The 22636-nt window shown below is 30.2% G+C and overlaps 3 protein-coding genes and 4 pseudogenes across 3 annotated transcripts; 3 read left to right on the forward strand and 4 right to left on the reverse strand.

Moving 5' to 3' along the window:
* The first annotated feature begins 966 nt into the window (after positions 1 to 966).
* Positions 967 to 2922, forward strand: LOC125609903 (annotated as a pseudogene).
* LOC125610250 (RING-H2 finger protein ATL79-like) lies at positions 2921 to 5951 on the reverse strand. The gene has a single exon (XM_048782474.1). The coding sequence runs from the start codon at positions 3738 to 3740 to the stop codon at positions 3081 to 3083; it is 660 nt and encodes a 219-aa protein (XP_048638431.1). The 5' UTR covers positions 3741 to 5951; the 3' UTR covers positions 2921 to 3080.
* Positions 5732 to 7850, forward strand: LOC125609904 (annotated as a pseudogene).
* A 1579-nt stretch (positions 7851 to 9429) lies between these two features.
* Positions 9430 to 11321, reverse strand: LOC106349906 (E3 ubiquitin-protein ligase RNF181-like). The gene is made up of 2 exons (XM_048781512.1): positions 11314 to 11321; positions 9430 to 10075 (listed from the first exon to the last, which is right to left on the reverse strand). Exons 1-2 carry the CDS (start codon positions 11319 to 11321, stop codon positions 9430 to 9432), a joined length of 654 nt encoding a protein of 217 aa, XP_048637469.1.
* Positions 11322 to 11406: 85 nt separating this feature from the next.
* On the forward strand, positions 11407 to 13362 carry LOC125609905 (annotated as a pseudogene).
* LOC106349907 (RING-H2 finger protein ATL79-like) lies at positions 13361 to 15740 on the reverse strand. Its single transcript, XM_013789866.3, has one exon. It carries the CDS (start codon positions 14178 to 14180, stop codon positions 13521 to 13523), a length of 660 nt encoding a protein of 219 aa, XP_013645320.2. The 5' UTR covers positions 14181 to 15740; the 3' UTR covers positions 13361 to 13520.
* A 2987-nt stretch (positions 15741 to 18727) lies between these two features.
* On the reverse strand, positions 18728 to 22267 carry LOC106351443 (annotated as a pseudogene).
* Between the last annotated feature and the right edge of the window lie 369 nt (positions 22268 to 22636).

A 22636-nucleotide genomic window follows, 5' to 3' on the forward strand; every position in this document is an offset into this window, starting at 1 on the left:
GGACAAATAGGAATCTATATCTATACAATTATTTGCGAAGTAAATTTTTGGAATCGAACTCTCACGTTAAAAGTTAGAGCAGTTAATATCTATAATACCATTAATGAATTTTATATATTATTAATTATATAATCAAAAACGAATTTTTATTATAATATTAACTTCTTAAAAAATAAGATAAATTGTTGTATATTGTGTTGTTATCTTAAAACATATTTTTCAATTATAAAATTTAAAAATAAACTATAAAACAATTATAATAAATTCAGTGGTTAAAGTCAATGTTATCTTTAATAAATTTTAATTAACTATATTATTATTTGCGAAGTAAATTATTGGAATCGAGCTCTCACGTTAAAAGTTAGAGCTGTTAATATCTATAATACACTTAATGAATTTTATATATAATTAATTATATAATCAAAAACGAATTTTTATTAATAATATTATCTTTTTTAAAAATAAGATAATTCTTATATATTGTGTTGTTATCTTAAAACATATTTTTCAATTATAAAATTTAAAAATAAACTATTAAACAATTATAATAAATTCAGTGGTTAAAGTCAATGTTATCTTTAATAAATTTTAATTAAACATATATATTTAATTAGATTTTTTTCATATATATATATATATATGTTTGATTTAATTTTTTCGAAAACATAAATAATAAGTTATTATGCTGGGTTTTGAATTAATAAAAAATAAACTAGTAAATATTTGTAAAACGATTAAGCCCGCATATGCGGGCAAAACACCTAGTGAAATCATAAAAACAAAAAACAAATTGAAATATAAATGATATAAATGCATTGAAGAGGTTATTTCTTAGTTTGCTCAAATAACTCCATAAGAAAGGACAAAAAGGTACATAAGCATTATTATGTAACTATAGATTACTCTCAACCCTTTTTTTTTGTACACGAACTTTCATTAAAAACCATAAAGAGTTAGGTAGGAACCATGATTACTCTCAACCCTATCATGTAATTTGTGTTATTGAACTAAAATAAAGTGTTGGGTTTTTTGACATAACAGGAAGCTGGAGAGCCTTGAAGTAAAGAATAAACCTATTACTTCCTTTCACATGAACGTTTTTGTTTCATATCTGAGCCTAATTCTATTTTCTCCACTGCAGGCATTAAAGAAGACTTTTAAGAAGCTTGATCATGATGTAAACATACATGAGTTTTTAGGAGCAAGGTACTTGCTATGACTTCATATACCATACTTTTGTCGTTAATAAGCCTCTGATATGGTGTCTTCTCTTTATGTTGCAGGAATCAAACTATCAAGGTATGTATCAACCATCATGGTTTCTTGAATTTTGTTAGATACTTTTAAAGCTCTCTGAGTCAGATTGCTAAAGTTTTTGTTACCTTTACCACCGCGACAGGGTCGAAGTAACCACGTAGCCATTTTCCAAGCTCAGCTTATGGAGTTTCATAGGAGTCTAAGGCCTAAGGTGTGAAAATATTATACTTTCTTTAGTTTTTCAACTATCTTGAAATCTAGTTTCAGTCATATTTGAGTCTTCTTCTTCTTATGGTGGCTGTTTTCAGTTGTTGGACAAACATCAATAAAATAGAAAACGCTGAGCACCTCACTTTTTTGGAAGAATCATTGAGGAAATCTATTGAAAAAGTACAATTTCACAAGGTGTATAAAATTTAGTCTCCTTTCAACTCAATCATATGAGCATCAGTGGGTTTCTTCACTTTGCAGGAACATTATGGAAAGAACCAACTTTTGCCAATAGAATGTATAACCACACAGGTTAAAACCATTTGTTCTCTCTCCCCATCTCTCACTTTTTTGGGCTTCCAACCTAAACCAATTGGCAGTAGGTGGATTGGTTCAAGTCATTTATATATTATTTATGTCCCACTCAAATCCTCGATGTGAGACCTTTATATTCTCACACACTCTCTGTCTTCATGAGGACAATTTCTGAACAAGACCAAAGCTTTAAAACTGCAGTTTCAAAGCAGGATACAGTTGCCCTTGGTGATGGGAGGTAATAATGCCATGCAAGAAGCTCACTCCATGACTTGGCTTCCTGATAACAGTAACCAGCAAACAATATTACATGGTGATTTCAGCTTTCTTCCTAATAGGTAAGAGTTCAAGTCACAGTATATAGTTACTATTCACTTCCAAAAATGCTCTCTCAAGTCATGCTTGAACTGAAAACAAAGAGATTGATGGTTCGTTTACTGTTTACTCAGACTGCTTCTTTGAGTCTGTAAAACAAGAAGATCAGAAATGCAACAAACCTGGACAAAAATTTGAGCAGTTTGAACAGCAAGGAGATGGTTGTTTGGGTTTCGAATATATTGGGGAAGAATATTTGTATCCTACACATTTGGTACTACTCTTGGAATGGAAGAAGGTCAAGAGGAGAGAAAAACTGAAATGGAATTGAACAACTTGCAACAACAACAAGATCCTTCATCAATGTTTGATCCAACAGCTAGTAGTAGTAGTTGCTTTCAAATCCCTCATGATCAACCCATGTTTGCCACTGATCATCATCATCAAAATTGGGTTTCAGATTCAATGTTTGGGTCAAACTTCTTACAACCAGGTTTTGCGTTTTTCACACCTTCCATTGAAACTATCTAGATATATGATCCACTAAAATGAACATGTCTATGTATCCTTGGTGATTGCAGCAACCAAACTAACTCAAGAGAGGGCTCAAGTTTGTAATCTATTCTATAGATGATGATTGGACTTACATCTTAAGAAGGACTAGTTTGAATGTATAATAGAGTGTGTACCTGTATAATGTGTTAGTATGTATGAGAGCTTGTATCATGTACTCAGGGGAGTTTTAGGCATTTTGCATGTAAAAGATGTTGTCTAGGAACCTTATATTTTGTATAAATGATAATGATTATATATTGTTCCTATGTTGATGTTGGCCAGGTGTTTGAGACAACAAAAGATGGTATGTTGATACTACATAAAAACATACTCTGAAGTAACAAAACAACAATATCAGATTTAAATGATATTTAAACAATGATGTATTACAATAAGCAATCGGAGTTCAACCCAACAATCTTGACATGCTATAGTTCATCATCTTGACAAGGTAACTCGAGACGACACAATGGACAAACATGACTGGTCTCAAACCACTTTACGATACACTCATCGTCAAACTCATGTCCACATGATAAAGTCACAACCATTCCTCCATTGCTAAACTCTTGCAAACAAATCCTGCACTCTTCCAAGCTAACCATCTTCTTGTTCTCGTTCTTCTTCTTGTATACTTTCCTGGGTAGCGACTTGACCACGAGCTTGCTAGCTGGTCGAAACCGGATATTGCTAGTATCATCAAACGAGACTTGAGCAGCTTCTTGAATCTCAGAGTCATCATCATCATCATCGAGATGATCAGGAACAAGATCCAACTGAACTTTCAAAGCACAGCCAGGAGAGTACTCGATACTTTCAGGGCATGTTACCTCATCAACATAAACAATTAGCTCCAATATCGCATTATAGATAACATCTTCGGTGATTCCGGCTTCCAACAAGAAGTAGTTCAAGTCTTCTTTGCTTTTACACTCTTCGTTCTCATCATCTAAGAAGTCTTTGGCAAGGGACAGAGTCGTGAATGTCGAGTTATCATCTTGGCCAAAGATCTTAGCCGTGACTCTGAGTGTGCCCGCATCGTCTGATTCAGGGTAGTTATCGATTTCGTGGGATAGTTTGTGTTTCATGACTACTTACGGAAGCAATATCAGTAGGCGAAAGAGAGTTAAAAGCTTTTTGTTGTTGCTGATTTGCTCTAGCCTACAGGGTTACTTATATTTATAACACAAGGACCAGACTGTTTCTCCAATGCTTAGGTAGGAGGGCAAACAGTGGAATCGCACGGGCCCACCTAAAATCAAGCAAATTTAGTACTATAAAGGACCCAGATTTTTTTTTTTTTTTTTTTATGACAGCAAGGGTCTAACTTTTCTTTTTCCACTTACAATCTCATATTTACACAATATTTAAAAGACATAATAGTCTGTTTTTTTTTTATATTTACAAAATACAAATAAATTAATAATTTTAGATAAGTTTTATATACTTTAATAATATTATGATGATAAAATTAAAATTAATTAATTATAGAGAACTAAAAATTTTTTTCGCCCAAGAATCCTTTATATTGTTAAGTCGCCCCTATGTTTATTAGATCTTTTTAGTCGGTGACAGAACTGTATTTTTCAGTATAACCTAGCAATTTCCTTTCTTTTTAAGACGAGTAAACATTTCTCTTTTTTTTAACAAATAAGAGATTAACAATTTCCGTTTTCACTTTCTTTATCTTTGCGTTTTGCAATAGCTATGAAATCATAAAGACACACGTTGAAATTAAAGACATCTATTTATCTTCTATCTTATTAAAAACAAGTACAAATTAAAATTTACCGGTTTTAAAATGTTTTATTGCGGTTTTTAACTAGTTATTAATTGTATTTACCATACTAATTTTGGCAGATATTTATTAACTCTCTTTTATGTATTTATTTCAGTTTTTTCATTAACATATTAACTATTCATAGATTTCATCATTAATTATTTTTATCATTGAAAAAAACAGAAATTTTTTTACCTAGTTCGTTATTCTAACTAATTAATATTTCGACTACTCACTAAAATTTAAATATTTAAATCAAACGGTTTATAATTCGCTGTTTGAACGAATTAATTTATATTTAAACAAACTATTCATTTTAGAAGGCAATCTAATATGTTTATAGAATATTCCTAAAATATAGATAACCAGTACACCACATAATCTCATATGTAGATTCTGTAATTATTCATAATAAAAATACTTACTTATCCATAATTTGTAATAATTTTTAAGCTTTAAATATTTTATCTTATTAAAACAGAAATACAAAACACAATTTACCAATTTTAAGTTGTTTTATTACAGTTTTTACATTTTTCAATCATCTTAACTACTTCACTAATAGTCTTTACCATAATAATTTGACATATATTTATGAATTCTCTTTTTATATATTTTATTCTAGTTTTTGTCATTAACATATTAAGTTATTAACTACTCATAGATTTCATCATTAATTCTTTTTTTCGTTTAAAACAAGCATAAAAATTACATAATTCGTTATTCCAAATAATTAATAATTGATTTACTGACTCTTTTTAATTATGTTAATCAAATGGTTAATAATTCGCTATTCTAAATAATTTATTTATTTTTAGACAAAATATACATTTTAGAAGGTAATCTAATGTGTTTTTAGATTATTCCTAAAATATAGATAACCATTTCACCACATAATCTCAAATGTATTTTCTGTAATTATTCATAGTACATATATTTACTTATTCATATATTTTGAATCACTTTTTAATTATTTTTAAACTTTATATATATATATATATTATTAAAATAGAAGTACAAAAGTTACATGTTTAAAATATTTTATTACAGCTTTTACATTTTCTTCACCCATCCTAATTACATCATTATTTGTCTTTCAAATAATAATTCCGCATATATTTATTAACTCCTTTTTATGTATTTTATTACATCTTTTGCCATTAACACATTAATTACTCATAGATTTAGTCATTACTCCCTATGTCTTTTATTTAGTTGATGTTTTAGAGGATTGCACACAAATTAAGCAAATTGTTTATCATTGTTTTGATATACAATTGCTCTCGATCATAACTATTAATGCAAGGGTAGATAAAGTAAAAAGTCACTATATTCTGCATAAAAGTTTGGATACGTCAAATAATTTGACACATAACAAATCGTACATTTTTAGAATGAAATCTAATATGTTTATAGAATGAAATCTAATATGTTTATAGAATATTCCTAAAATAAAGTTTTGTGTGTGTTTTTTTGACATAAACAGGAAGCTGGAGAGCCTTGAAGTAAAGAACAAACCTCACTGCATTTCTTCCTCTCTCATCAACTTATTTTTTTGTTTTGTTTGACAAAACTCTGAGCTTATTTGTTTTTGCTCAATTACAGGCATTGAAGAAGACCTTTAAGAAGCTTGATCATGATATAAACATACCTGAGTTTTTAGGAGCAAGGTACTTGCTATGTCTTCTTATAACTACTAACCATTTTTTTGTCATTTATAAGCCTCTGAGATGGTGTCTTCTCTTTATCCTGCAGGAATCAAACTATTGAGGTATGTATCAACCATCATCAGTTCTTGAATTTTGTTAGACTTTCTTAAGTTTTTGTTACCTTTTACCCCCCACCCCACGACAGAGTCTAAGTAACCAAGTGGCCATTTTCCAAGCTCAGCTTATGGAGTGTCATAGGAGGCTAAGGTGTGGAAATATTATACTTTCTTCAGTTTTTAACTAACTTGATATCTTGTTTCAGTCATTATTTGAATCTTCTTTTTCTTCTTATGAATTTCAGTTGTTGGACGAACATTGATAGAATAGAAAACACTGAGCACCTCACTTTATTGGAAGAATCATTGAGGAAATCTATTGAAAGAATCCAGTTTCACAAGGTGTGTTATTTTTATTTTCCTTTCAACTCAATCATATGAACATCAGTTACAAAAACGGTTTCCTTTACTTTGCAGGAACATCACGGAAAGAACCAGCTTTTGCCAATCGAATGTACAACAACACAGGTTAAAACTATTAGTTCTCTTTCCCCTCTCTCACTCACTGTCTTCATGAGGACAACTTCTTAACCAGGTCAAAGCCTTTAAACTGCAGTTTCACAGCGGGATATTGCCTTTGGCGATGGGAGATAATAATAGTATGCAAGAAGCTCACTCCATGTCTTGGCTTCCTGATAAAGATAACCAGCAAACAATATTACCTGGTGATTCCAGCTTTATTCCTCATAGGTAAGAGTCCTAAGTTACAGTATATAGAAATTATTCACTTCCAGACTATGCTCTCTAAGTCATGCTCTACTGAATTGAAAACAGAGAGATGGATGGTTCGATTCCGGTTTACACAAACTGCTTCTTTGAGTCTGTAAAACAAGAAGATCAGAAATGCATCAACCCTGGACAACAGTTTGAGCTGTTAGGACAACAAGGAAATGGTTTCTTGGGTTTACAACAAATTGGGGAGGAATATTCGTATCCTACACCATTTGGTACTACTCTTGGAATGGAAGAAGATCAAGAGAATGAGATAAAAACTGAAATGGCATTTAAAAACTTGCAACAACAACAAGATCCTTCATCAATGTTTGATCCAACAGCTAGTAGTAGTAGTTGCTTTCAAATCCCTCTTGATCAACCCATGTTTGCCACTGATCTTCATCATCATCATCAAAATTGGGTTTCAGGTTCAATGTTTGGTCAAACTTCTTACAACCAGGTTTGTGTTTCACACCTTACATTGGAAATATCTATGGCTATATGATCCACCAAAAGTAATGTCTCTTTATCTTTGGTGATTGCAGCAACCGAACTAACTCAAGAGAGCGCTCATGTATGTAATCTATTCTAGGATGATGACTGGACTTATGTCTGAACAAGGACTAGTTTCAGACTTTCAGTCATTGCTATAATGTCCATATGTATATATATATATATATATATATATATAGAGAGAGAGAGAGAGAGAGAGAGAGAGAGAGAGAGAGAGAGAGAGTGTCTGTACGTGTATAAGGTTGTAGTATGTATGAGAGCTTGTGATATATAGTTTACTAGATTCTGACCCGCCCTTAAAAGGGCGGGTATATTTTTGTTTTATATTTTTTAAAAGTTTTAGTTTTTATATTTGTGTTTTTAGTTATATCTGTGTTTTTCTTTGTATAATATTTTTTTAGATAATTAATAATTTTTTTATAACTTTATTAAAATAGTTAAACCACACCTATGAATAGGTCATGTTCTTAATTTAATAGTATTTATTTTATATACCATTATTGTTAGACTCGTGTAAAAATCAAAAAGCAAAAAACAGTTTTAACATAATTAATAGATTCTAACCCGCTCTTTGAAAGGATGAGTATATTTTTTGTTTTGATTTTTTTTGAAAAACTTAATATTTTCTATTTGAGCTTTTAATCATATTTATGTTTAATATTAATTTAATTTAATATTTTTAGTAACTATATTAAATATGTAAAGTTGCATAACTATACACTTGCGCCATACACATTTCAGAAATTATTTTTAAAATTTATTTCTAAAGTTTTCAACCATATATATGGTTAATATGGTCTTCACTAACTTGAAGTAAGATCATATTTAATATAAAAAAATTAATTGAACAACCTATTGTACTAAATGAGTTTATATGAATATTTATTTCAATTAAAAATTCACTAAACCCCGTTAAACTGTATTTTAACATCACGTGTTTTGTTAATCGATAAACTTAATGTTTGTGTAGAATATTTCAAATTTGATTAAATTAATGTCTGATTGTATAAGTCTCAATTTTTTGGATTGAAATATAAGTTATGTGTACTGTAGTGTGATAATGATTTTTGAAAAATATATCAAAGTTTGTTATAGTTAGATATTATGATGTAATAATCGGTGAAAATAGTACTTTCCTTGTTCCTAAAAGATCTATATTCTAAATAAAAAAATGTTTCAAAAAGATACATATTCTATATTTTCAATGCAATTTTTGTCAACTAATAATGAGAAATTGAAAAACATTAATTGTATTTTTAAAAATCTTATTGGTTTAAAAATAGAAAAATTATAAAATTATAAAAAACTATGCACTTATAGCTAAGTTTTAATATGTTTTATTAAAAAAATATGAAAATACTAAAACATGGATCTTTTGGGAACGGAAAGAGTATATATATTTTCTTTCGTAGTATTAGGGGTGAAAATAAAAAGTAAAACTACTATAAGTGTTTTCGTTTGTATTTCTTAACAAATATAAAGTGTATAATTTAATAATTACATTTTATACTTTTTAACCGAGTTATGAGAAACAATTAACATATCATTATAAAAAGATATGTCAATGATATAACTGTAAAGATACTCCAACTTACGAAGTGTACAAATAGTCTATGCAGTTATTCAGTTTGATGCCGTTATAAAAATATGGTTCCATGCAGTTATATCACTACAGATAATAATTATATTTAATCAGTTCAATGCAGTTACAAAAACATGGATCGTTGCAGTTATTAACATATCACGACAAATAAAAATATACTCTATTTAATCAATTCATTGCAGTTATATTTTTAAATTGGACCAAACAAATATCAATTGGTCATGCTGCTGTTTTAATAGAATAGATATGTTGATGTTGGCCAGGTGTTGCAAAACATGGTATGTTGATACTATATAAAGAACACTCAAAACAACAAAACAAAAGGATCTCGGATGGAAAAAGATATTTAACACTGATTTATTACAATAAGTAACCGAAGTTCAACCCTACAATCTTGACATGCTATAGTTCATCTTGACATGGCAACTCGAGACGACACAACGGACAAACATGACTGGTCTCAAACCACTTTACGATACACTCATCGTCAAACTCATGTCCACATGATAAAGTCACAACCATTCCTCCATTGTTAAAGTCTTGCAAACAGATCCTGCACTCTTCCAAGCTAACCATCTTCTTCTTTTCCTTTTTAATCTTCTTGTTGTATATTTTTCTGGTTAGCGACTTGACAACGAGCTTGCTAGCTGGTCGAAACCAGATACTGCTAGTCTCATCAAACGAGACTTGAGCAGCTTCTTGAATCTCAGTGTCATCATCATCATCGAGATAATCAGGAATAAGATCCAACCGAACTTTCAAAGCACATCCAGGAGAGTACTCGATACTTGCAGGGCAAGTTACCTCATCAACATAAACAATTATCGCATCACTGATAACATCTTCATTGATTCCGGCTTCCAACAAGAAGTAGTTCAAGTCTTCTTTGCTTTTACACTCGTCGTTCGCGATGAAGTCTCTTGCAAGCGACAGAACCGTGAACGTCGAGTTATCATCTTGGCCAAAGAGCCTTGCCGTGACTCTGATTATGCCCACATCGTCTGGTTCAGGGTAGTTATCTATTCGTGGGATAATCTGTGTTTCATGACTACTTACGAAAGCAAATGTCAGTCGAAAACACAGAGTTAAACGCTTTTTTTTCTTTTTGATAGTCGCTCTGAAAAAAGAAACTGAATCGATGAACTTGGTTTGTTCTAGGGTGACTTATATTTATAACACAAGGACTAGTATTTATCTAACCTTTTTAGTCGGTGACCTAGTAGTATTTTGTTTACTAATTTCCTTTTTTCTTTTCAAGACAATTGATAATTTCCTTTTTCTCACAGACGACAGATTAAAAATTTCCTTTTTTTTTTTACTATGGTCTTTCCTTTTTTGTGTAACTACTCTGTTCTTTCCCTTTCACATTTTTTCTTTGTTTTATAAACAGGAATGAAATCATAAAAAAAAAACAAAGGACAAATAGGAATCTATATCTATACTATTATTTGCGAAGTAAATTTTTGGAATCGAACTCTCACGTTAAAAGTTAGAGCGGTTAATATCTATAATATCCTTAATGAATTTTATATATTATTAATTATATAATCAAAAACGAATTTTTATTATAATATTAACTTCTTAAAAAATAAGATAAATTCTTGTATGTTGTGTTGTAATCTTAAAACATATTTTTTAATTATAAAATTTAAAAATAAACTATAAAACAATTATAATAAATTCAGTGGTTAAAGTCAATGTTATCTTTAATAAATTTTAATTAACTATATTATTATTTTCGAAGTAAATTTTTGGAATCGAGCTCTCACGTTAAAAGTTAGAGCGGTTAATATCTATAATACACTTAATGAATTTTATATAAATTAATTATATAATCAAAAACGAATTTTTATTAATAATATTATCTTTTTTAAAAATAAGATAATTCTTATATATTGTGTTGTTATCTTAAAACATATTTTTCAATTATAAAATTTAAAAATAAACTATTAAACAATTATAATAAATTCAGTGGTTAAAGTCAATGTTATCTTTAATAAATTTTAATTAAACATATATATTTAATTAGATTTTTTCATATATATATATATATGTTTGATTTAATTTTTTCGAAAACATAAATAATAAGTTATTATGCTGGGTTTTGAATTAATAAAAAATAAACTAGTAAATATTTGTAAAACGATTAAGCCCGCATATGCGGGCAAGACACCTAGTGAAATCATAAAAACAAAAAACAAATTGAAATATAAATGATATAAATGCATTGAAGAGGTTATTTCTTAGTTTGCTCAAATAACTCCATAAGAAAGGACAAAAAGGTACATAAGCATTATTATGTAACTATAGATTACTCTCAACCCTTTTTTTTTTGAACACGAACTTTCATTAAAAACCATAAAGAGTTAGGTAGGAACCATGATTACTCTCAACCCTATCATGTAATTTGTGTTATTGAACTAAAATAAAGTGTTGGGTTTTTTGACATAACAGGAAGCTGGAGAGCCTTGAAGTAAAGAATAAACCTATTACTTCCTTTCACATGAACGTTTTTGTTTCATATCTGAGCTTATTTCTATTTTCTCCACTGCAGGCATTAAAGAAGACTTTTAAGAAGCTTGATCATGATGTAAACATACATGAGTTTTTAGGAGCAAGGTACTTGCTATGACTTCATATACCATACTTTTGTCGTTAATAAGCCTCTGATATGGTGTCTTCTCTTTATGTTGAAGGAATCAAACTATCAAGGTATGTATCAACCATCATGGTTTCTTGAATTTTGTTAGATACTTTTAAAGCTCTCTGAGTCAGATTGCTAAAGTTTTTGTTACCTTTACCACCACGACAGGGTCGAAGTAACCATGTAGCCATTTTCCAAGCTCAGCTTATGGAGTTTCATAGGAGTCTAAGGCCTAAGGTGTGAAAATATTATACTTTCTTTAGTTTTTCAACTATCTTGAAATCCAGTTTCAGTCATATTTGAGTCTTCTTCTTCTTATGGTGGCTGTTTTCAGTTGTTGGACAAACATCAATAAAATAGAAAACGCTGAGCACCTCATTTTTTTGGAAGAATCATTGAGGAAATCTATTGAAAAAGTACAATTTCACAAGGTGTATAAAATTTAGTCTCCTTTCAACTCAATCATATGAGCATCAGTGGGTTTCTTCACTTTGCAGGAACATTATGGAAAGAACCAACTTTTGCCAATAGAATGTATAACCACACAGGTTAAAACCATTTGTTCTCTCTCCCCATCTCTCACTTTTTTGGGCTTCCAACCTAAACCAATTGGCAGTAGGTGGATTGGTTCAAGTCCTTTATATATTATTTATGTCCCACTCAAATCCTCGATGTGAGACCTTTATATTCTCACACACTCTCTGTCTTCATGAGGACAATTTCTGAACAAAACCAAAGCTTTAAAACTGCAGTTTCAAAACAGGATACAGTTGCCCTTGGTGATGGGAGGTAATAATGCCATGCAAGAAGCTCACTCCATGACTTGGCTTCCTGATAACAGTAACCAGCAAACAATATTACATGGTGATTTCAGCTTTCTTCCTAATAGGTAAGAGTTCAAGTCACAGTATATAGTTACTATTCACTTCCAAAAATGCTCTCTCAAGTCATGCTTGAACAGAAAACAGAGAGATTGATGGTTCGTTTACTGTTTACTCAGACTGCTTCTTTGAGTCTGTAAAACAAGAAGATCAGAAATGCAACAAACCTGGACAAAAATTTGAGCAGTTTGAACAGCAAGGAGATGGTTGTTTGGGTTTCGAATATATTGGGGAAGAATATTTGTATCCTACACATTTGGTACTACTCTTGGAATGGAAGAAGGTCAAGAGGAGAGAAAAACTGAAATGGAATTGAACAACTTGCAACAACAACAAGATCCTTCATCAATGTTTGATCCAACAGCTAGTAGTAGTAGTTGCTTTCAAATCCCTCATGATCAACCCATGTTTGCCACTGATCATCATCATCAAAATTGGGTTTCAGATTCAATGTTTGGGTCAAACTTCTTACAACCAGGTTTTGCGTTTTTCACACCTTCCATTGAAACTATCTAGATATATGATCCACTAAAATGAACATGTCTATGTATCCTTGGTGATTGCAGCAACCAAACTAACTCAAGAGAGGGCTCAAGTTTGTAATCTATTCTATAGATGATGATTGGACTTACATCTTAAGAAGGACTAGTTTGAATGTATAATAGAGTGTGTACCTGTATAATGTGTTAGTATGTATGAGAGCTTGTATCATGTACTCAGGGGAGTTTTAGGCATTTTGCATGTAAAAGATGTTGTCTAGGAACCTTATATTTTGTATAAATGATAATGATTATATATTGTTCCTATGTTGATGTTGGCCAGGTGTTTGAGACAACAAAAGATGGTATGTTGATACTACATAAAAACATACTCTGAAGTAACAAAACAACAATATCAGATTTAAATGATATTTAAACAATGATGTATTACAATAAGCAATCGGAGTTCAACCCAACAATCTTGACATGCTATAGTTCATCATCTTGACAAGGTAACTCGAGACGACACAATGGACAAACATGACTGGTCTCAAACCACTTTACGATACACTCATCGTCAAACTCATGTCCACATGATAAAGTCACAACCATTCCTCCATTGCTAAACTCTTGCAAACAAATCCTGCACTCTTCCAAGCTAACCATCTTCTTGTTCTCGTTCTTCTTCTTGTATACTTTCCTGGGTAGCGACTTGACCACGAGCTTGCTAGCTGGTCGAAACCGGATATTGCTAGTATCATCAAACGAGACTTGAGCAGCTTCTTGAATCTCAGAGTCATCATCATCATCATCGAGATGATCAGGAACAAGATCCAACTGAACTTTCAAAGCACAGCCAGGAGAGTACTCGATACTTTCAGGGCATGTTACCTCATCAACATAAACAATTAGCTCCAATATCGCATTATAGATAACATCTTCGGTGATTCCGGCTTCCAACAAGAAGTAGTTCAAGTCTTCTTTGCTTTTACACTCTTCGTTCTCATCATCTAAGAAGTCTTTGGCAAGGGACAGAGTCGTGAATGTCGAGTTATCATCTTGGCCAAAGATCTTAGCCGTGACTCTGAGTGTGCCCGCATCGTCTGATTCAGGGTAGTTATCGATTTCGTGGGATAGTTTGTGTTTCATGACTACTTACGGAAGCAATATCAGTAGGCGAAAGAGAGTTAAAAGCTTTTTGTTGTTGCTGATTTGCTCTAGCCTACAGGGTTACTTATATTTATAACACAAGGACCAGACTGTTTCTCCAATGCTTAGGTAGGAGGGCAAACAGTGGAATCGCACGGGCCCACCTAAAATCAAGCAAATTTAGTACTATAAAGGACCCAGATTTTTTTTTTTTTTTTTTTTATGACAGCAAGGGTCTAACTTTTCTTTTTCCACTTACAATCTCATATTTACACAATATTTAAAAGACATAATAGTCTGTTTTTTTTTTTATATTTACAAAATACAAATAAATTAATAATTTTAGATAAGTTTTATATACTTTAATAATATTATGATGATAAAATTAAAATTAATTAATTATAGAGAACTAAAAATTTTTTTCGCCCAAGAATCCTTTATATTGTTAAGTCGCCCCTATGTTTATTAGATCTTTTTAGTCGGTGACAGAACTGTATTTTTCAGTATAACCTAGCAATTTCCTTTCTTTTTAAGACGAGTAAACATTTCTCTTTTTTTTAACAAATAAGAGATTAACAATTTCCGTTTTCACTTTCTTTATCTTTGCGTTTTGCAATAGCTATGAAATCATAAAGACACACGTTGAAATTAAAGACATCTATTTATCTTCTATCTTATTAAAAACAAGTACAAATTAAAATTTACCGGTTTTAAAATGTTTTATTGCGGTTTTTAACTAGTTATTAATTGTATTTACCATACTAATTTTGGCAGATATTTATTAACTCTCTTTTATGTATTTATTTCAGTTTTGTCATTAACATATTAACTATTCATAGATTTCATCATTAATTATTTTTATCATTGAAAAAAACAGAAATTTTTTTACCTAGTTCGTTATTCTAACTAATTAATATTTCGACTACTCACTAAAATTTAAATATTTAAATCAAACGGTTTATAATTCGCTGTTTGAACGAATTAATTTATATTTAAACAAACTATTCATTTTAGAAGGCAATCTAATATGTTTATAGAATATTCCTAAAATATAGATAACCAGTACACCACATAATCTCATATGTAGATTCTGTAATTATTCATAATAAAAATACTTACTTATCCATAATTTGTAATAATTTTTAAGCTTTAAATATTTTATCTTATTAAAACAGAAATACAAAACACAATTTACCAATTTTAAGTTGTTTTATTACAGTTTTTACATTTTTCAATCATCTTAACTACTTCACTAATAGTCTTTACCATAATAATTTGACATATATTTATGAATTCTCTTTTTATATATTTTATTCTAGTTTTTGTCATTAACATATTAAGTTATTAACTACTCATAGATTTCATCATTAATTCTTTTTGTCGTTTAAAACAAGCATAAAAATTACATAATTCGTTATTCTAAATAATTAATAATTGATTTACTGACTCTTTTTTATTATGTTAATCAAATGGTTAATAATTCGCTATTCTAAATAATTTATTTATTTTTAGACAAAATATACATTTTAGAAGGTAATCTAATGTGTTTTTAGATTATTCCTAAAATATAGATAACCATTTCACCACATAATCTCAAATGTATTTTCTGTAATTAGTCATAGTACATATATTTACTTATTCATATATTTTGAATCACTTTTTAATTATTTTTAAACTTTATATATATATCTATCTTATTAAAACTCAAGTACAAAATTGGAGTGTTTGGAGACTTGAATAGGACTTTTAAAAATTTGGAGTGTTTGGAAACATGGATTGCAGTCTTTTAAAAAAAAATATTTTTGTTTGAAAACAAGGATAGTAGTATTAAGAAAAAAAGTAATGGGCTTATGTTTTTTTAAAAAATTGAAAGTTATCTAGGCCACTTTTAAAATATACCAAAATGGGTCAATCTAATTCCCTAAAATTTTTTTTTCTAAACTAACCATAAAACAAAATTTAAACTTTATATACATATTTCAAATCAAAATAATAATTCAAATTTGATTTATATCAAAAATTGATTCAAAAATATACATATATTCAAAAATGGATTTTTACTAAACTATTTTTCAATAACCATTATAAAAAAATATTGTCAATATATATAAGAAAAATATAATACAAAGCCCAATTTGAAATACCAACTCAAATTATGGTTTTCATATTTCATATTAAGTTTTAAAAATAGAATATATGTAATTATTTATATGATGGTATGTATAAAATACTATTAATTATATGATTACTTATATGATGGTACATATAAAATACGATTAATTATATGATGATAAAATACGATATATAATAATGACTAGGAATGGGCTTTTGGATACCCATACGGGTTTAGTTCTGATCGGTTTGTATTTTGGGTTTTCGGGGTCAAAGATTTCAGCCTTATTAGAATGTTTCTAAATGTTTGAGTTCGATTTGGATCTTTGCGGGTTTGGTTTGGGTTTGGATAACTAATTTAAATTATTTTTAAAGTCTTAAATCATTATATATTTTAAATTTCTCAAAATGTATAAATAAAATAATATATTACGTATAAATTTGAATAACATATGTCATAATACTTAAGCTTAACATATCAATTGGCTTGATTTAAAATTTTAGATACGAAATCAATAATTATTTTAAGTATTTTTGGTGATTTGAGTATACTTTAACTATTTCAGATATTTACTTTTGACTATCTATATATATTTTCAAGTATTTAAACCAATTTAAAAGTATCATTTTTGATGTTTTATATACGTTAAATCTAAAAATAATTAATATATATAAGTATATAAATTTATTTTTAGATAAATTCGGATACCCAAATACTTCGGTTCGGATAAGATTTGGTTCTCTAAATAACAAAATTTTGAATAATTAGAATATTTAATCAATTTATGTTTGGGTTTGGTACTATATCTTTGGATCGGTATCGGTTATGTTCCTCGGATTCATCCAAATCCTAATAATTACATGAAAAACAAATATCAACATATTTATCAAAATATACACCCGCGCGCCTGCGCGGGTCAAAATCTAGTATATTATTAAAATAGAAGTACAAAAGTTACATGTTTAAAATATTTTATTACAGCTTTTACATTTTCTTCACCCATCCTAATTACATCATTATTTGTCTTTCAAATAATAATTCTGCATATATTTATTAACTCCTTTTTATGTATTTTATTACATCTTTTGCCATTAACACATTAATTACTCATAGATTTAGTCATTACTCCCTCTGTTTTTATTTAGTTGATGTTTTAGAGGATTGCACACAAATTAAGCAAATTGTTTATCATTGTTTTAATATACAATTGCTCTCAATCATAACTATTAATGCAAGGGTAGATAAAGTAAAAAGTCACTATATTCTGCATAAAAGTTTGGATACGTCAAATAATTTGACACATAACAAATCGTACATTTTTAGAATGAAATCAAATATGTTTATAGAATATTCCTAAAATATAGATAATCAATTTACCACATAATCTCAAAATTATATTCTATAATTATTCATAATACAAATACTTACTTATTCATATATTTTGTGTCTTGCTTTTAATAATTTTTAACTTTTAAATATTCATTATTTAATAAAGAAACATAATTAATTAAAACAGTATTATAATTTGTGAAAACCATATATAACAAAACTTTTGCAGGGTTTTCCCTCGAATTTACTAAACTAATGGATTAATCTACTTTATTTTCATAAATGTGAAATTATATTTATTTAAACTGTAAAATATAAATAGTTAAGTAAAATAATAAATTAGTGTGTCAAAATATTATTTTATGTATATTTTCATATAAATAATAGTCCAATTCGAATGCAATACAATAAATATATGATAAAAAATTATGGGTGATTCACTTGACGGTTCAAAAAGCAAAATTATTTAATATATATTAAAAAATTATTGTATTTAAAATATCATATTAAACAATTATTTAATACAGATTAATTTTTAAAAATGTATATCACCATTATACAAAGCAAATATTTACTTCTAAAAAATTCAAAGATATTCACACGAATGAAACTCTAGTCATGATTAAGCGAGAACATGAAACTTAATTAGGGTATTACAAACATGAGTTGTTTACGAGATCAGACACATTTGAGTTTCTTTTTACACATGGAAACATCTAGCATTTGGCACACCTTTCTTGAAGAGCTGTCCTTTTGCGGACCATTATATCCTCACGCTCATTTACTTGTTTGTATTTTGTTAGGTTAAAGTAACTAAATGGTTTTGGTCAGGTGAAGTGTGGATATTTCAGTTTGAATATGGGAAAGTGTATATTAATCTGAGCCACACGTTTGAAATTTTCTAAAGAGATCTAGCTAATCCAATGGTGGTGAATATTTATTGGAGATTGTGTTTGATAACGAAGTTGTGGACAGATGAGAGCAAATTATGGACGGACAAGATTTTAATATACGCATTGGTTGTACACATCTTGTATGCATTTTCATTTTTAGATTTCTCGTGAATCAATTCACAATAGACAAAAATGTTACGAGAAGAGATAAATAGACAAAATATATTGGTGTTCATAACAATTGTATCCACATCCACTGTCAAATCTATTGTCTTCTTCCATTAGAGAGACCATGACTTCTGAGTTAACTTAGGAAGAACGATTCAAGAACTCTGTTGATACAAAGTCTCTTAAAAAAATTGCATCTACATCCACACAAAAAAATGCAGTCAAACCCTAAGAAAACAAAAAAAAAACTATGTTGAGAAATTCAAAAAACTTTGGATCCGTGCAAAGAGAAGATCTTGAGGGAACTACAGAATGGCAGGGTTCACTATGAACTTGAATTTGCTTCTATTAGTAGCCATGGTAGCTACAAACACCCTCTCCTTCTACCACCTCTCTTCCACCACCAACTTCTTCCAATCCATACTTAAATCCTCACCATCCTCTATCCTTCTGTCTTTGACCACCACCTCCTCCGTAGTTCCACAGAATCTGCACCGCCAACATCAATCACCTCACAAATCACCAGTCAGACAAATCCACTTCAACTGCTTCCACTACTCCTCTGCGTCGTAAGATCTCTTCTTCTACTTGAAGCTCTCCCCCATAGCTTCTGCTTGCCATAACTACCATGGATGCCACCCATTTCCTCGCCACCATCAATCACATCATAAACCACCAGCCAGAAAAATCTTAACAAAAGGAGATGAGGATTTCTAAATTGAAATTTAAAACAAGAACAAGGGTCTCAAAAAACTGACTTTGCGTATTAGAGAAACGAGAAAGACGTACGTTTTTTTCCCTACATCTGGGTTAGCAGAGTCGCACTAAAAAAGACAAAGAGATTTGGATTCTAGGCGGAATTAGGGTTTTCACTTTACTTTTGGATAAACAACACGTGTATTGGTTGGTTCGTTTTAACTAGATAATGTTTGTTAGTTCAGGGGTGGTAAAGTCATTGAACAACAGAAAAGTGTGTGTCAAATGTATTGTGTCCCTAGACATAATTGAAAACTGATAAAATATCTAGGAGAGTAAATTTATCTACAAACGGCTAAAATCAGATTTGTTTGTTAATTTTACAAAACTGCGTTATCAAGTAAAGCCAGAAAGCTTGAGGAAGATGGAAGATCATAATTAGAGTTGCCCAGAGGAAAGAATTTTAGCTTCCAAGTCAAAGTTAGGTCTCGTTAACTCTGCATTAGATAACACACAAGAAGCAAGACATGTGTCAATAAAAAATTATAAATATGTCAAAAAGAATTCATGATCGATTTATTTATCTTTAGCATCGACACTGAGTGAAGATAAGATTATGTTATACGCAAGAGAATGCTTTTTATACCAGAACAGTAGAAGATAAGATTATGTAAGACTCACAAACCATTATAAGTATGGACACTGCAACAAATTCTGGAAAGAGTTTTCATACAAACAAAAGATACTACTAGCTTGTCTTGTCTTTTGTTGTCACGAGACATTTTGCGTAAATTAAAAAAACTTTTCAAACACACAAACTTGACACATTACATGTAAGCAAATGTGGTTTACAGGGAAGGAACCCTCTCATCATTCCTCACTATCTTTGTCATCTTCGTCATCATCTTCATCAGAGTCACCTTCTTTCCCCTACAGTCTTTGTTTGCAAAAAAAAAAACTTAGCAGGTAAAAAACTTACAAGAATAGATTCAGACATTACAATATAAACACGTTCTGTCTATCTGAACTTTCATCGCATCATATCATAGATGCAGTGAACTTTCAGAAGAAAACTAAACCAAGCAAAGGAAATTATATGAGATTTTTACCTCCTCATCTTCATCATCATCATCATCATCGTCATCTTCATCAAAATCCTCTTCATCATCCTCCTACAAAGTTGCATATAAGGATTAACTAAAATCTTATGCTCTAAACAAAGTTAAGATTACATAATGAAAAGGTGAATTGCTTACATTGTTGAAGTAGGTGAGAGGGTTGGGCCATAAATCTTCCTTGATGACATCGGCAACCTGCTACAACACAAACCTCAAAGTTCAAAATTGGGCAAGACATGATGTTACTCTTACAAACAAACAAGTCAGTGTAATATAAGATGATTACCTCGTCGTTAATCTCTACATCAAGGTCCTCCTTGTGTTGTGCATCGCTAAACTAGGTAAAGAAACTGAAAAAGATAGTCAAGATAGAGTCATCAGGTAATTTGCTAATCTGAAAGGTCTTGGTGCCAATTAACGAGGAGATGAATGAACCATACCTCTCTTCAGGTAGTGCATGTTTGTTTCTGTTCTTCTCGTGATTCACTCCATTTGGTAAGTCCTTTATAATTGAGAAACATAGTTAGCAACAATATCAAAGAGTGACAAACGATTCCAGAAACAAACTTATGTCTAAATTACCTTGCCCTCTTTCCATTTGATAGGTGTGGCTGTGATTTTTGTTGTCCCTTCTTCGAGGAAGGTAAAAGTATTGGTGAGTTTCTCATACTCAAAGTAGGGGTTGGGATTGAAGTGTTGTAGTTCACAATTTAACCACAATCATTATAAAATTAACTTATGATTGGCCTTCTTATATCAATCGGAGATATAAAAAATGATACCAATAGCATAATAACAAAGATATTTGATTTAAAAAGAAACTTACAAAAGTGATAGAGTATCCAGATTTCACATATTTTGCATCATCAACATCCAGAGAGCTAAGATATTTGAAAATCTGTCAAAACAGAAAAAGGTTGAATCAAGAGGTAACTATGATGTAAATGAATGACATAAATGTAAATATGAGGGCAAGGGATGCTTAAGGAAAGCCACAAACCTTTTGGTCTTCTTCAGACAAAAGTTCACCTAAAGCTGGGTGGCTCAAGAACTGAAAACCAAATGAGATTTCCAATTCTAGTTAGACAACAATGACATGTTTTTAAGCTCGAAAGTGAAAACAGAACATAGTTTACAGAGAATCATGCTTACAGCAGTTAGCCATAAATCAGGGATGGCTTTGATGACCTCGTTACGCTTGTCATAAACAGGCTTCCTTATCACGTTGTACTTCTGGTCCACTTCCAACACTTCATCGCTAGCCTTTTCGTTTATCTACCAACACAAAATGAGATTAAACCAAAGTGTTGAGTCTCATTTATTGTGGTGCAAAACTAATACCTGAAACAGTTTGCTTGATGTGAAAACGACCACATCTCATCTTAAAGACACACACTTTTCACATAATTCGAACCATAGCAATCAAACACAGAACAATTCTCAATACCAAATATCAGGCAGTTAAAAAAGATAACAACTTTTTATCTTAAATTACCTTCTCGAGGTTGTCTTGGATCTCCTGAAGCTTCTCGATTGAGATGACAAGCTCTCCATCGATTTGCTCGACGTTTTCCTTTTTAATTTTTGCCTTCTTTCTCTTGTCCGCCACCATTTTTTACTTCTCTTGACGAAAACCTAATCGCAGAGGAATCGACTCCTCCTCCCTCTTCTGCCTCTCGTTCTGTGCGAAAAGCATCCCCTTAAACCCTAGAACTCTCGATTATATTTGGTGAAAGCGTGAAGTTGGGCCAAGATGATTTAGGGTTTTAAGGGTTTTTGTTGACCAATCAGATCATGCCATGATAGACACTAAAGGGTAATATTGTCATTGTTTCTTATTATGTTTATGCCTTGGTTTTTAATAAAGTAAAATTCTCCCTACAATAACAAATTTTGAACAACATTTGTTAAAGAAAATTTTGACAACACTTTTTTTAAATAACAACTATTAAAGAAAAAATCATGTGTTGATACTTGATAACATGAAAATGTAATTGGTGATCATTACAAAATTAGATGATAAATCAAACAAAAGCATTATGATGATTTTTTTGATAACTAACTTAATAGTCTTATTTACCCACCATACCTAATTATATTAAATTAATAATTTATCTCAAGATAATACCAATCTCAATA

The sequence above is a fragment of the Brassica napus genome, chromosome A6 (assembly GCF_020379485.1).
Source record: "Brassica napus cultivar Da-Ae chromosome A6, Da-Ae, whole genome shotgun sequence".
NCBI lineage: Eukaryota > Viridiplantae > Streptophyta > Magnoliopsida > Brassicales > Brassicaceae > Brassica > Brassica napus.